Source organism: Pelodiscus sinensis, chromosome 1, assembly GCF_049634645.1.
Source record: "Pelodiscus sinensis isolate JC-2024 chromosome 1, ASM4963464v1, whole genome shotgun sequence".
In the NCBI taxonomy this organism is placed as follows: domain Eukaryota; kingdom Metazoa; phylum Chordata; order Testudines; family Trionychidae; genus Pelodiscus; species Pelodiscus sinensis.
In genome coordinates, this window is record NC_134711.1 from 68,474,943 (window position 1) to 68,489,301 (window position 14,359).

The window sequence follows — 14,359 nt, forward strand, 5'->3', positions numbered from 1 at the left end:
GCTGTAAGTCGACCTTGCCTAAATCGACCTCTCCTCGCAGTATAGACACAATCTAATTCGCTGCGACACTGCCCTGCCCTGGCACAGGCCGCGCCCCTGCTCGTGCCCCTGCCGCTGGGCTCCCCAGACCCTGCACGCACGAGGCGAGAGTCCCCCTCCCGCTCAGTCCCGCTGCTGCGGGGGCGGGGGTGGGGGCCGCAGGGCGCGGACCGGGCGGGTCCTTGCGGGGCGCGTTCCCCAGCAGCCCCCACCCCCGGGGTCCCGAGCTTGCGGGGGCGCGTGCGAGGCCGGGGTCACCAACTGCGCTCCCGTGACAGTGAGTCTGTCCCGGCCCCTCCCGCGCAGCATCCCCCTTGCGGCTGCCCCGCCCCCTAATCCCCGCCGGGCCTCCCCCTCGCTCTGCCCAGCGCGGGGGGAGCGCTACCCAGCATGCAGCGGGCGGCGGGCTCGCACCAAGATGGCGGCGCCTCTGGATGAGTACGAGAAAGAAGCGGGCTGCGTCCCCATCCTGCACCCCGAGGTGAGGCCGCCGCGCTGCTGGGCTCGCGCCGCCGGGCGCGCTCTGGCTCGCGCCGCCGCCGCCCGTTCTCCGCCCCCGGCTTGGGCGGCTGCTGGGCGGGTGGCGGGGCCGCGGGGGCGGAGGGCGCTGGCTGCGGCTGCCTTGGCCTGGGGGCCGGGCTGGGCGGGGGCGGCTGCGCTGAGGGAAGAGGCCGCAGCTTCCCTGGCCCCGGGGCTCTGCCGGGCGAAGCGCCCGGTCGCCGCTTCGGGACGCCCAGGGGGAGGGTCCGCCCCGCCGGGGGGCAGCGCGGGGATCCCACCCCCGAGTGCGTGCGGGGCGGCGAGAGGCCCCGCGAGCGGCGCGCTTGTCTGCTCCCGGCCCGGGTGACTGAGGGGACAGGGTCAGAGCGTCCCGTCGCTGCCCGCTCCTCCGGTGAGCGCCTCGCGCTGCGGGCACAGCCCTGCAAGGCCCCGTGGGAGACTCCGCAATGCACATGGCTCCGTAGAGCATCGCTCACTGCCTGGCGGAGCTGCACCATCCGTGCCAACGCGGGGCTCGCTACTGGTGGCTAAGCTACTGGTGGCAAACGGCTCAGACTTGGAATAAATGATTCCCGTCACGGTCTGCTGTTCTTGAGCTTCAGTTCACCCCTAAGAAACTGCGCCTGGTCCGACTCTGTCCAATTCTGACTTGCTGGCATCTTGTGTTTGTTTGTGTCTTCACTCCTCATTGCCACCTCTTCCCCCCACATCCTTCCAGTATAGTGGACAAGTGCTGGAGTAATGTCAAGTATCAGAGGGGTTGCCATGTTATTCTGAATCTGCATAAAGAATTAGAAGTCCCCTGGCACCTTATAGATTAACATATTTATTAGAGCATAAGCTTTTGTGGTCAAAGACCCACTTTGTCAGATGCATTTTCGTCAGTTGCATCTGACAAATGGGTCTTTGCCTATGAAAACTTATGCTCCAATAAATCTGTTCGTCTGTAAGGTGCCACAGGACTTGTTGTTTATGGAGTAATGTCAGTTGATAGCATTTAGAGGTCATTTTAAGTAATGTTCCATCCAAAAACAGATTATTTGTCTTTGTCTCAACTCTCTATAAACATTCTCCTTATGCCCTCTGATGGTTTTGGAGGATGTTGTAAACAGTATAAACAAAAGTTTTGTATGTGAACTCTTATCTAATATTGTAAGCCTATGAAAATAAGTAGGTGTGATTGCTAGCAGACTTAGTCAAACAGATGGTATTACTCTTCCATGCCAATATTTTAAAGATACTTTTAGGTTTATTAATAGCTAAAGAGACGTGACAGTGCTAAATGTGACTGTTTGCTCTTATACTTTTCGTACAGGAGTTTGACGTGTAGGAACCACTCAGTCAATAGGAGTATACTGCTAAATGCCTACATTTCATTTAAAATTAGCTCTAAGGTCTCAAATCAGACATTGCAAAGCTTAAATGTCTTTAAAAAATCTGGGCCTAGATCACACAGTGATCTGCCAAAAGGTCCTTTGGTGGCAGGTTAGGTGGAGTGCAAGTCAGGGATGTGAGTGAGTAGTTGACTATCCAGTAATCTTAGGCTTATGGAGTAGTCCACTCGACTACTCACTCCCTGCCCCCCCACTTGCTGCCTCTATATCAGAGGCAGCAAAGGGGGTGAGGAAGTAGGAGGCGGTGCTGGGGAGAGCTGACTTAAAAGCTGGTTCCCACCAGCACTGTCTCCGTGGTGCTGCCCAACCCTCCCCCTCCCATGCTGCTGCCTCTACTAGAGGCAGCAGCATGGCAGGTGAGGGAGAAGGAAGAGGGGATACTGTTGTGGAGCAGCCTCTGCCTGCAGCAGGCCCAGGCCCAGGCCCAACATGGGCAGAAACTGCTCCAGCAACAGCCCCTGTGTGTGTGTGTGGGGAGGGGGGGTCCCAGCATGCCAAGCTCTTACTACATTTAAACTGCAGAGGCGCAGCGCAGTTAGATCCGGGACCTGGTGCGTGTTAGGGCTGAGCCGGGCTTGCTCAGTCTCGGCTGGTGCTAGGGCCAGAATCTATCCCTGCTGTACCTCTGCAGTTCAAATGTACCAGGAGCTGGGCTACTTGCACGCCTGGCTCTTACCACATTTAAACTGCAGAGCCGCCGCAGGGGATAGCTCCTGGACTCGGCCCAATCTGGGACTGAGGAAGCCTTCCTTTATTGACCAATCGAATAGTTCATAAAAATGTTATCGATTATATGATTAGTAGAGTACCCGACTCTGAACATTCTTTAGGTAAGTAAACATGATGAATGTTTCTTTTTGGTGTATACGCTAGATGGTTACCTTCTTTCTAACTGAATAAATACTTGGTGTCTGAAGTTTTACATTGTCTTTTTATGAATGGTGGACTTTTTCTTAATTGGACTACAGTATTTATCTACAGGGCTTGACGAACGGCGGCGAAAGCTGCTCACCACTCCCGCACTGTGCATGCGCAAGACCCGCATTGCACATGTGCGTGCTACAAATGAACAGGGCGCCCGGCTGAAATCTACTCGCCCATGGGCGAGTAGATTCAATACTTTGTTGAGCCCTGTTTATGTAATCTTCTTCTGTTGCTGATATTTTCTTCTTTGGAGTGAGATGTAAGGAAGAAAATTGGTCAAATGTTCTAAAAATTGAAGAAAAAGATTAATCCCCCAAAAGTTTCAGATATGTGCCTGTGCCGATTGTGTTGCAAGGTCAGAATCTTAGGCTGTGTCTAGACTGGCATGATTTTGTGCAAAAGTGGCCACTTTTGCGCAAAGTCTTGCCGCCTGTCTACACTGGCCGCGAGTATTTGCGCAAGAACACTGACTTTGTAATGTACAAAATCAGTGGTTCTTGCACAAATACTCTTGACTTCCCGCTCAGGGATAAGCCCTCTTGCGCAAGTATTCTTGCACAAGAGGGCCAGTGTAGACGGCCAAGTTAATTTCTTGCACAAGAAGGCCCGATGGCTAAAATGGCCATCGCAGCTTTCTTGTGCAAGAGAGCGTCTAACTGGCACAGATGCTTTTACGCAAAAGCAAATCTTTTGCGCAAAGGCACATTCCAGTATAGATGCTCCCTTGCACAAATACTTTTAACGGAAAAACTTTTCTGTTAAAAGTATTTGCGTAAAATCATGCCAGTCTAGATGCAGCCTTAATGTACAGCTTGATAGTGTATGAAGGAACAAAAAATGAAGTGTGTACAAACTGTTAGGAAAATCATTGTGAACTGAAAATGTATTACAGGCAGTCCCCGACTTACGCGGATCCGACTTACGTTGGATCCACAGTTACGAACGCAGCTTTTCTCGCCCCGGAGGACATGGACTGCGGGACCTCGCGGTCCCGCCGCCCGTGTACTCCGGGGCGAGAAAAGCTGCTTCGCGTCTCCCTGGTCTGCAGACCAGGAAGACACGGAGCAAAGTCGCGGAGGGGCTCGGGCAGCCAGGCAGCCCAGGCGCGCTTGAGCTGTCCCGCTGCAGGCGTGCTCCAAGGCTTTGCTCCCTGTCTCCCTGGTCTGACCCTCTGCCCGTGTGCTCTGCGGCTTTGCTCCGGGTCTCCCAGGTCAGCAGACCAGGGAGACGGAGCAAAGCCGTGGAGGTCTTGGGCGTCCCCACCCCGTCTCCCTGGTCTGCTGGGGTGGGGGGTGCAGCTAGTGCCCCCCCCCCAGCAGACCAGGCTTTTCTTGCCTACCCCTGGGGTAGAGCAGCTGGGGGCTGCCGGGTTGGTCCCGCAGCGCCGCTCCGGACCAACCCGGCAGCACCCCAGCTGCTCTGCCCCAGGAGTCCTTATTCAGCCGCTGCTGGTCAGTTTCAGCAGCTGCTGAATCAGGATGCCTGAGGCAGAGCAGCTGGGGTGCTGCTGGGTTGCTCCAGTAGTGCCGAGGAGCCGCGCTACTGGAGCAACCCAGCAGCACCCCAGCTGCTCTGCCCCAGGTGTCCCCAAGTCAGCCGCTGCTGAAATTGACCAGCAGCTGACTACAGGAAGCCCGAGGCAGAGTTGCTCTGTCCCAGGCTTCCTGGAATCATCTGCTGATCAGTTTCAGCAGCAGCTGACTTGGGGACGCCTGGGTTTCTTAAGTTGAATCTGTATGTAAGTCAGAACTGGCGTCCAGATTCAGCCGCGCTTGAAACTGATCAGTTTCAGTAGCGGCTGACGCCAGTTCCGACTTACATACAGATTCAACTTAAGAACAAACCTACAGTCCCTATCTTGTACGTAACCCAGGGACTGCCTGTACTGAAAATTAATGTTTTCTATATTGGAATAAATATATTTGCTGAGTTCATAGTACTATAAACAGTGGTATTATCAACATTTTTACGTATTTGTTTTACATGCCAAAGTGGTGGTGATAAATCAGATACTATTTGACATCTGAAACTGAATAATTTACAATGATAGAATACCGGTAAGTAGCATAAACAGTAACTATGCTCTTCCTCCTAACCTCCGCCCAAAGCAAAATGTTACTGAAGGAGACTTCAGTTTAATCCAAAGAAGAAAATGACAGTCCAGTATTACTTTGCATAGTTAGATTTCAACCAGAGGATTGAATTTTTGCCTCTCTCTCTTTGTCATCTTGTAGTCTTTTCACTAATTTCACTGGGTACTGGATCAGGTCCTGAGATCATGAGTAGAGATGGCTTTTAAAGCAAAAGAGATATTAATATGCATGAAGTTTTTGGAGTTGAAAGAGAGTCAATTTGGAGTTGCACTCACCAGTTCTCTGAACCCTTATGCCTGTATAGAACTTTGCAACTAATCTTATTGAAGTCAGTGGGACTAGTTGTGAGCAAAATTGTACACCTGAGTTCAGTGTTTGAAGGCAAGTGGCTAAAATACTCATATCCCTATGTACTTTATGGAACCATTGACTCCAGGTCTTTAGAACACAAATAGTTAAGTACATATGCACTTTGTAATCAAGTTTTTTTTTATTGTATAAAGATAAGGTTATTTTTGAGCGAATGAGTATGATCCTTTCCTGTTTTGGTGCATATATTTTCCTGTTAGTCATTGATTTCCAGGAAGGGTCTTCAATATATTTTTTAAAAAGAATTCAGTCGTGTGTGTGTGTGTGTGTGTGTGTTGATTTCAGTGCTTTGTTCAGTTACCTTATGGCTCTGCAGTATGTCAGACATCAATGCTGCCAGCTCAATATTAAGGTTACAGAAAAAATTGAAGGACATCAATACCTGTCCAAGTGACAAAAGTTAATTTTTTTGTGTTGAGAGGCTTAGCAGCAAAACAAAAGATAAATAATGAGTTTTGGCAAGAGGGAATGAGATGGAGAAGTATGCTGGAAATATGCACTGATTATTTTTGGGGGGGCAGGGACCCCCCTTTTTGTTCTGTGTTCCTACAGTGCCTAGCACAATGGGATCCTGGTTCATGACTAAGGCTTCTCAGATATTAAAAAAAATGTGAATCTACTACCGATGTTAAAATGTGGGTAATTGGCTGTTACCCATTTAAATGGTAACACTCTTACATCCTTAGAATCTACACTAAATAATTGTAGGGAAAATGCTCATATACAAGCATTTCATTTATGTCTGATAGGATAGGATATATTAATCATATTATTCGGTTACTCTTTTAGGGTTGACACCATACTCAGTTCTGCACAGGACAGTATGCACTGCTTTACTGTAGAAATGTTGGGGACGCCTCACTGGTTTGTTGCCACATTGCTAATGATGAAGCAGCAAATAGCAAAAAAATGCTTTCAAGTATTGAAATATAACAAACTGTTTCTAACAATAAATACTTCTCTTCCCTCCCTCCTCACATACATCTTAAATTAGTTTGTTAGCAGTTGGATTTGGTTTTTATTTCTAAATAATTTTCCAGTACTTGGCATTTTTTTAGGAGTGCAATTTTTTGCCATTGCTTATTACATGAAACAATTCTTAATGGATTGGATAATAAAATTATCTGAAGTACAGAAAAACCAACAAGGAATCCTGTGGCACCTTAAAGATTAACAGGTTTATTTGGGCATAAAGCTTTAAAGGGTAAAAAACCCATTGTCAGATTTGAAGTGTTCTTTGCCTACAAAAGCATTATACCCAAATACACATGTTTGTCTATAAGGTAGAGATGTAAAATCCCATTAATTGCTAATGGGTTGATTGGTTAACTGATTAAAAAGGGGTGAGCAAGGGAAAGGCTCTCCTGCCCAGCTGGAACCCCCGGCTGCTAGGCTGGAATGCTCCTTTCTTCCCTATGCAGGGAGGGATTGCTCCAGCCCAGCCAGAGCAGCCCCTGCCTTGTAGCAGGGTTTGTATCATCTGAGATGCCAGAGCAGCTGCTGCCTGCAGCAGTCACGGGCGCCCTGCAAGCGGGGGCTGCTCATGCTACGTCTACACTGCGGCAATTTTTCGGAAGAGGAAATGTAAATGGAGCACTCATTTGCAAATCGTGCGCTCATTTGCATGTTCTCTTCCGATCCTTTTTGCAGAAGAGGTTTTTGTGATAAGCCTTATGTAGACGGGGCCATTTGTTGGAAAAATCCCGTTTTGCACAAGATCCTGTAAACCTCATTTTTTGAGGAATAAGGGATCTTGCGTAAAACGGGATTTTTCTGACAAATGGCCCTGTCCACCCACACAGGGCTTTTCCGCAAAAAGGATCGGAAGAGAATATGCAAATGAGAGCATGAGATTTGGAAACGAGATTTGCATTTCCTTTTCCGAAAAACTGCCGCAGCGTAGATGTAGCCTCAGTCGGAGCAGTCCCTGCCAGTGGGATGCCTTGGCCTGCTGTGGACAGAAGCTGCTTCAGTGGGCCAGGACACTAGGGGCTGTGCTGGAGCAGCCTCTGCCTGTGGCAAGCCACCTGTGAGGCTGGAGCAGCCCCCTCCCTGCCTGTGGCAAACAGGGAGCTGCTCCAGCCCAACTGTTCAATCTTAACCAGTAAAACCTTCACATGGCTACTTTAAGGTGCCACAAACTTCTCATTGTTTTTGCTGTTAGAGTAACATAGTATCTTTGATACTTGGAAGTACAGCTTAATGACTGTCCAGGATTGCATTGTTTCCAAAGACATTAATGTTCACAGCTGATCTGGGGGGTATGCATTTGGGTTGCTAGCTGAAGCTGCTGGCCTTTCTACTGTGGCTACCCTGATATTTTTAGCATATTGGCTCAAGGAGAGCCATCATGGATATGTCTGCATGAGTTGAGAATTGCACCTCCTAGCACAAATGTAGATGTTCACTGTGGTTGATTGTGATCTTCCTAATAATAATTTTTAAAAAAAAATCTCAAAAGGAAAATGCAAGAAATGTGAGAGAAATTCTGATAATTTTGAATTGTTCAGAATAACTTGTTTTGAACATTATGATTAAATTGAGTCAGTACTGTTTGTGAGTAAAATTTATCAATTTTGGGTTTTTTTGTAAAATATGTATTACCTATTGTTCCTCTGTCTTTGCAATAAAATAAGATTATCCTGCAAAATTTAACACAATTTAGTTTCTTAAAGAGTAGAGATGGTACAATGTTTTAAAGATTACTGTTGGTTGAAAACTAGGGATGCGAACTTGTACCTATGGCTTATTGTTTAACCCTCACAGAGGCATCGATGTGGGGAGGGAGGGCGTATTGTGTATCAGGAGGCAGCAGAATGCGGAAAGGGGTAGGAGGCTGGAAACTGGAGCCGATGCGTGTGGGGGAGCTGGCTTTCAAACTGGCTCCTCACATATGCTGCCCCTCCCCATGCTGCTACCTCCATATAAACCTCTCTCCCGTCCTCCCCTGGTGTAAATGTGTTAACTGCTGAAATTCCCAGCGGTTCAGATTTACAAAAATAAGCACATTTTAACATCCCTATTGAAAACTAGACACCCTTCTGTTATTGAATGTGACAGATAAGGGAAGTATAGTCTGAGGACGGATATTTTCATCATTAACATTTGCGTTGAAAAGAAGAGCAAGACAAACCTTAAAACAAACAGGATACATTTCCTCACTCTCACATTCACTTAAACTTCTTGCTGGTCTGAGGGAGGAGTTCCATAAGTTTTACAGATGAATGTTTGAAAAAAGAAAAAGTGACTTTCCAAAGATCTAAAGGAGTTTATGGAAGAGTTCTAAACCAACCTTGATGTCTAATGCCCCAATTATGCTACAGTGCTTCCTATGCAGTTCTGAGATCAAACTAATAATGTTTATCTACACTTGTAAGGTGCCCTGAGCTCTTCAAATGTAAAAGCACTATGCATATGCAGAGTTGATTTTTTTCTCTCTCTCCCCCAATCAGATTCCCCAGGAGTAAAGAGGGTTTATGGCTTGGTTGGACAGCTTTGTCCTAATTTATTTAGGTCAGTTTATATCTGCCATAGGAGCGATGTAGTATTCCATGGTTTAATCTTTCTATCACTGCTTAAAGTCAAAGTAGTCTGTTTAATGAATATATGGTGAAGCTATATAGTGAAAGTATGCATCTTTTTAGGTTTGCAGTGAATGAAGCTCTCTTTCAGAAGCCATTCTTAGCTTGATAAGCAATTTATTTTAATCATATTTCATCATAGTACCACTGATCCAGAATAAATGTTGAAGATACTGATGAAAACATAACACACAGTCTTCCTGAAAAAGAAACTGAAAACTCTATGCATACACATTACTAATACCGTATATACTCGAGTATAAGTCGACCAGAATATAAGCCGAGGCACCTAATTTTACCCCAAAGAACTGGGAAAAAATATTGACTCGAGTATAAGCCTAGGGTAGGAAATGAGGCAGCTACTGGTAAATGTAAAAAATGAAGATAGATACCAATAAAATTACATGAATATTTATTTCAAAGAAAAACAATAACCTAGCTCTGTAAGTGCAAAAGGGGGTCAACAAAAACAATATGGTTCTGCAGGCACGGCCACAGCTCAGCCCCCGCCGCCCCCGTCCCGCAGCCCCCACGTTCCGGCCCCCTCGCCTGCCAACGAGCCCCCTCTAAACGAGGCAGCGGGGGGGGGGGGGGGGCTGTGAGAGACCAGAGCCGGGCATCGATGGGCCAGTGAGCCAGCGGGGGGAGCGGGTGCCGGTGGTGGCTGGATTTTACCACGGGAGGGGAGGGGAGGGGAGGGGGAGCAGGGAGCAGCGGCTGGTCCTTGTGCACCTGCCCCAGAATCGGGCCCAAGCTCGTGATCAGGGCTCCCGGGCGCTTCCAGAACAGACGCCCACGGTGCCGAGTCGGCTCCTGGCCCAGCTGTTCCCGAGCTCAGCGCTGCACCCGAGCATCATGGCGAACGGCCCCAAATGCTCTTCCTCCCACGTGGCAAGGGCCCATGGTGCCGGGCAGGCAGGGGCTGGGGGGCCAGGAGAGCCAGGAGGGCAGGGGCTGGGGGGCCGAGGGGGCAGGGACTAGGTGGGCCAGGAGGGCAGGGGCTCGGGGGGACAAGGGGACGGGGGCCGGGAGGGTCAGGAGGGCAGGGGCTGGGGGGGACGAGGAGACAGGGGCTGGGGGGTACGAGGAGACGGGGGCTGAGAGGGTCAGGAGGGCAGGGGCTGGGGGGCCAGAGCTCCGGGCTCACGCGTCTAGACCCGGCCGGCGGCAGAGACGCGCTGAGCCCGCCCGCGAGCAGGAGGCTGACTCGAGTATAAGCCGAGGGGGGCATTTTTCAGCACAAAAACTGTGCTGAAAAACTCGGCTTATACTCGAGTATATACGGTATAAATTGATAGGGCAAATTATTTTATATACATTAAGTTATGTGCTTTTCTGAATACCTACCTATTCAAGATTATTCTCAAGCAACAGCAATAAGAACTTTGCCAAAAAATTAGTTGATTTAACTGCAAAATGTTGTCAATTAGAAAGCACTGTTTTAAAAGAGAAACTTTGATTTTTAATATCAGATACGTGTGTGTGTGTGTGTTTGTGTGTGTGTGTGTGTGTGTGTGAGCGCATGTGTATCTATACGTTAAACAAACCCACTGTAATTCAGATATCACAGTTTAAGGTTGTTATGAATATTTTATGCTTTAATAGAAATGGCTTTTTTGTCCTTAACTATTCGTATCCTTTTAAGTGTTTGGGTTTTGTGCAAATCTTAAGTAACTACATGGTTGTCACTTAGAAGCCATTAAGATGTCTACATAGTTATATTTTTGGGAGAGCAGAGAGAGTATTTAATATATAAATGTACCTTGCGGATACCAGAAGTGTTGAAGAGTGATGTCTTTAAAGGGAAGATTTCAGCAAAATTTGTCAAACTAATGGAAAAAGCTGCATTGGTGTTGGCACCTGTAAACAAGGAGAGAAAGTATTTTAAGTTTTTCTACTGTAAAGCAAAATGTTGGGTTAGAAAAAAGTAATCAGTTCATTTACAGTATTTTTGGTGCTGAGCAGATGATATCTGCCATTTGTATAATTGAATAATAATCCCAGGAGAGAGGGGGGAGAAATAACTTGTACCGAGGGAATTCTTACAACTGTCCTTAAAATCTGTGCAGCCTGACACAGCTTCACCATAGTATTTTGTTGTTTACTAAAACTAGCCTAGTAGTCACACTACCAATATCTTTCTGAAGAAGCTTCTACCGCTAGTTGACAAAGTTCAGTTATTAACACTATTTTTTGTCAAGTCTCATACATTGTAGACAGGCTCACTATTTTGATAACTTTAAATTACAGTTTGGAGACATCTTGATATGATACAGCCATAGTAAGGGGTTGATTCAGTTCTATTTAAGTGGGGATTTGGACATTAAATGTTATAAATAAAGCTGTAAATCGCATACAGAAATATATTAATTCAAACTCATTAAATATTTCTTAAACATTTGAAGATGAATACACAAAGAGCTTCTGTTGCAAAATAATTGTAAATGTTAATAAAGTTTATTAATACTAATTTATTATAAAATGTTTTAACATTGTCTTTATTCTTTAACTTGCTTCCTAATTTAAATAGTTCAAACTTTGTACTATCTTTTTTTAAATTGTAAAATTTCAGGGTACATATGTTTATCTTAATACCTCAAGATTATAGACTGTGTACAAGAATTGGATATTTTGGAAATGTCTTTTTAAAATGTCCTTTCAATTTTTTTATGTATTAAAATGAATGTTATCCTTTTAGAGGTTTTTTTTTAAATCATCAAATGACTAGATCGTCCACTTTTGGACAATTCAGGATTTGTGTACGCTACTGCTTAAGCCAATCAGTATAACTTAGTTATCTTAAAGGTGTGAGTGTCATCCCTGTCGATGATGTAAATTGTATCAGCTTAAAACAGTGTCCACACTGTGCTTTGTCTGCAGGAGATACTCTCCTGTAGGGATGTCCATGTATAGACGACTACACGATCAACCGATAAGCTTGGTCTTATCAGTTAATCCTGGTGACTACATGCATTTCTCTCTCCCCTCCCCCCATCAGAGGCAACAAGGGGGGAGCTGATACATGCAAGGAGCTGGCTTTTAAGCTAGCCCTCTGCAGATGTTGACTCCATGGACCCACTTGCCCTCCCCGCTGCTGCCTCCTGCAGAGGCAGTGGTGGAGGGGTGGGAGACAGGAGCTGGTGCTTGGGGGGGAGCTGGCTGAAAAGCCTACTCTCCCTGAGCGCTGGCTGTGCAGAGCTGCCTGTTCTTATGCTGCTGTCTTTCAGAGGACCTTCACTTTTCAACAAACATGATTTATTCCTACCCATCTGTGCATGAAATCCCTTGACTTTTCTGACCTTCAAATACAGTGGTTTTTCTACTCCTTTGTGTAAAAAAAAAAAAAAAAAAAAAAAAAAAAAAAAAAAAAAAAATTGCGTCCACATTGGGAATGTTCAGGATTAATAATTAGGGATACAATAGTGTAGTCAACTAATAAGTGGGTGCTTGTCAGATAATGCTATTGACTACACACAATTCCATCCCTTCATCCTCCGCAGCTCTGCAAGTAAATTTTTTAGCAGGCTGGCCGACAGGCTACTTTGGGCTGCGTCCCAGCATCAGCCCTTGCTGCGGCTCTGAATTAGATACATTTTAGGAGTCAGTGTGCAGGCAGGCTGGTTTGCTTAGTCCCAGCTCATGCCAGGTCCCAGCAACTGTTTCTGCCCAGGCTCATCAGTTAACTATTTAAATGTATATACTAACTCATCCCTAATGCTGTCAATTTGAACTTTTGGCAGTTTTCAGAAAAAATAAAAAAACTTGTTTTGGATAAAAAAATCTTCCTCTGCAATATTTGTGTTTACAATCAGCCTTTCCAGATTTTTAAGTGTTCTTTCTTTCCGGAGAGACCCCCCCCCACAATTAGATAAACTAATGTAAAAGGGAAATAGGCTTTACCCAGAGTGATTTCAAATGCACAAAGTAAACAAACTGAATAATGACAGAGAACATTTATTTTTTGTCATTTGTGTTACTCATCTTGTAGCAGCAATAATATTGTGATACAGTAGGAAAAAGATTCCCAGTGAATGTGTGTGTATTCACACTAAGTTCCTGGTATCTCTTTAAGCCAGGGTTTTATCTGGTAGAGTTTTAGCCAAAGCTACCCCAATGACTTCTTTAAATGCTAAATGACTCACCCAATATTTATGCTATGAAGAAGCTCATGTTTAAGTCAGACTTAGCAGATAAACCTAATATACACTCAACAACTTTTCAAAGATAAGATACACAGACTAACGATGTTAAAGACTAGTCGACTGTCCGATAAGCATTTGCTTATCAGATAGTTTTTTGACTAGTCGATGTACATTTCGAAGGAGGAATACAGAAGTGCCTAAGAGCCTCAGGGGCTCTTGTACATTTCAGAGGAGGAATGCGGAACTCCACATACAGCCAGTGGGAAGGCATGCTGGTGCCTTCTTTGAAATGCACAAGAGTCCCCAGCTGTGGCTCTTGTGCATTTCAAAGCCATGGAGCCCGGGATCAGCAGGGGACTCCCCAGCTGATCCCGGGCTCCCCGCAGCTGCCCTGTTGAATCACGCCAGCTTTCTGAATTAGCCAGCTTTCTGTCCATCTTACAGTCCATTTTTCCAATCCATATTCCCTTAACTTGCTGGCAAGAATATTGTGGGTGACTGTATCAAAAGCTTTGCTAATGCTGGCACTGGGGGCTTTGGGAGGGCCAGAAACTATTTAGCTGAATATTCATCAGTTGCTTAATGAATATGCAAATGGCTGTTACCAGTCCTCCAAAAGCTCGTGAAAGGATTTACTGGTCCGTGTGTCAAAAAGTTTGGGAACCCCTGCTTCAGAGGAATAAGGAAGATAAAACAATTCTATGGTCCAGTTGTTAGGCAGCTACCTGGGAGACCCAGGGCTCATTCCCTCTGCTCTGATTACTCTATTTATAGATAGTGAAACAGCTGCAGAAGAAGAAATTAAGGTCTTGTCAGTGTGGTCAAGTTATAGTGCAGTAAATCATCTCCCAGCACTGTAACCCCCAATGTGTCTACAAGGCACTTAAAGCACACAAACTACCTCAATGAGAGTCAGAACTTTCTGTGCAACAGCTACAATGCGGCACTACTACTGTGGACGGCCAGATGTACTGGTCTCCAGTACCTCTCCCTCAATGCCTGCTCTCACCTCTCTGGTCATTGGTTTCAACTCTACTGCTCTTCCTTCAGGTGATCAACCCTTAGAGCGACCCTTTACATTCCTTGGGAATTTGGAAAAAACCCTTTCTGTGTGCTCAGCAATGTGTGAAGTGCTCTCAGCACATCTTTATGGGCAGGGCTCGACAAATAATATAATCTACTCTCCCATGGCAAGTAGATTGTAACCCGGAAGAGCCGGGCTTGGGTGATCTGCGCATGTGCAGAATGATCTGCGTATGTGCAGATCACCGGACAGTGCGGCTGGCGAGCAGGGCTCGCTGCGGTTTGGTGAGTCC

At 46.3% G+C, this 14,359-nt stretch overlaps 1 protein-coding gene across 4 annotated transcripts in view; it reads left to right on the top strand.

Annotated features, from left to right (window-relative positions):
• Window positions 1-363: 363 nt before the first annotated feature.
• The window catches only part of ZDHHC17 (zDHHC palmitoyltransferase 17), a 123,517-nt gene continuing 109,521 nt past the window's right edge, over window positions 364-14,359 (top strand). For all 4 annotated transcript variants that reach the window (XR_012904821.1, XR_012904822.1, XM_075932172.1 and 1 more), the window contains exon 1: window positions 364-520. Coding sequence is in view for 2 of the 4 variants with exons in the window: in XM_075932172.1 (XP_075788287.1) it covers window positions 458-520 (63 nt within the window). In the remaining 2 variants the exon portion in view is untranslated. The remainder of the gene's footprint in view (window positions 521-14,359) is intronic.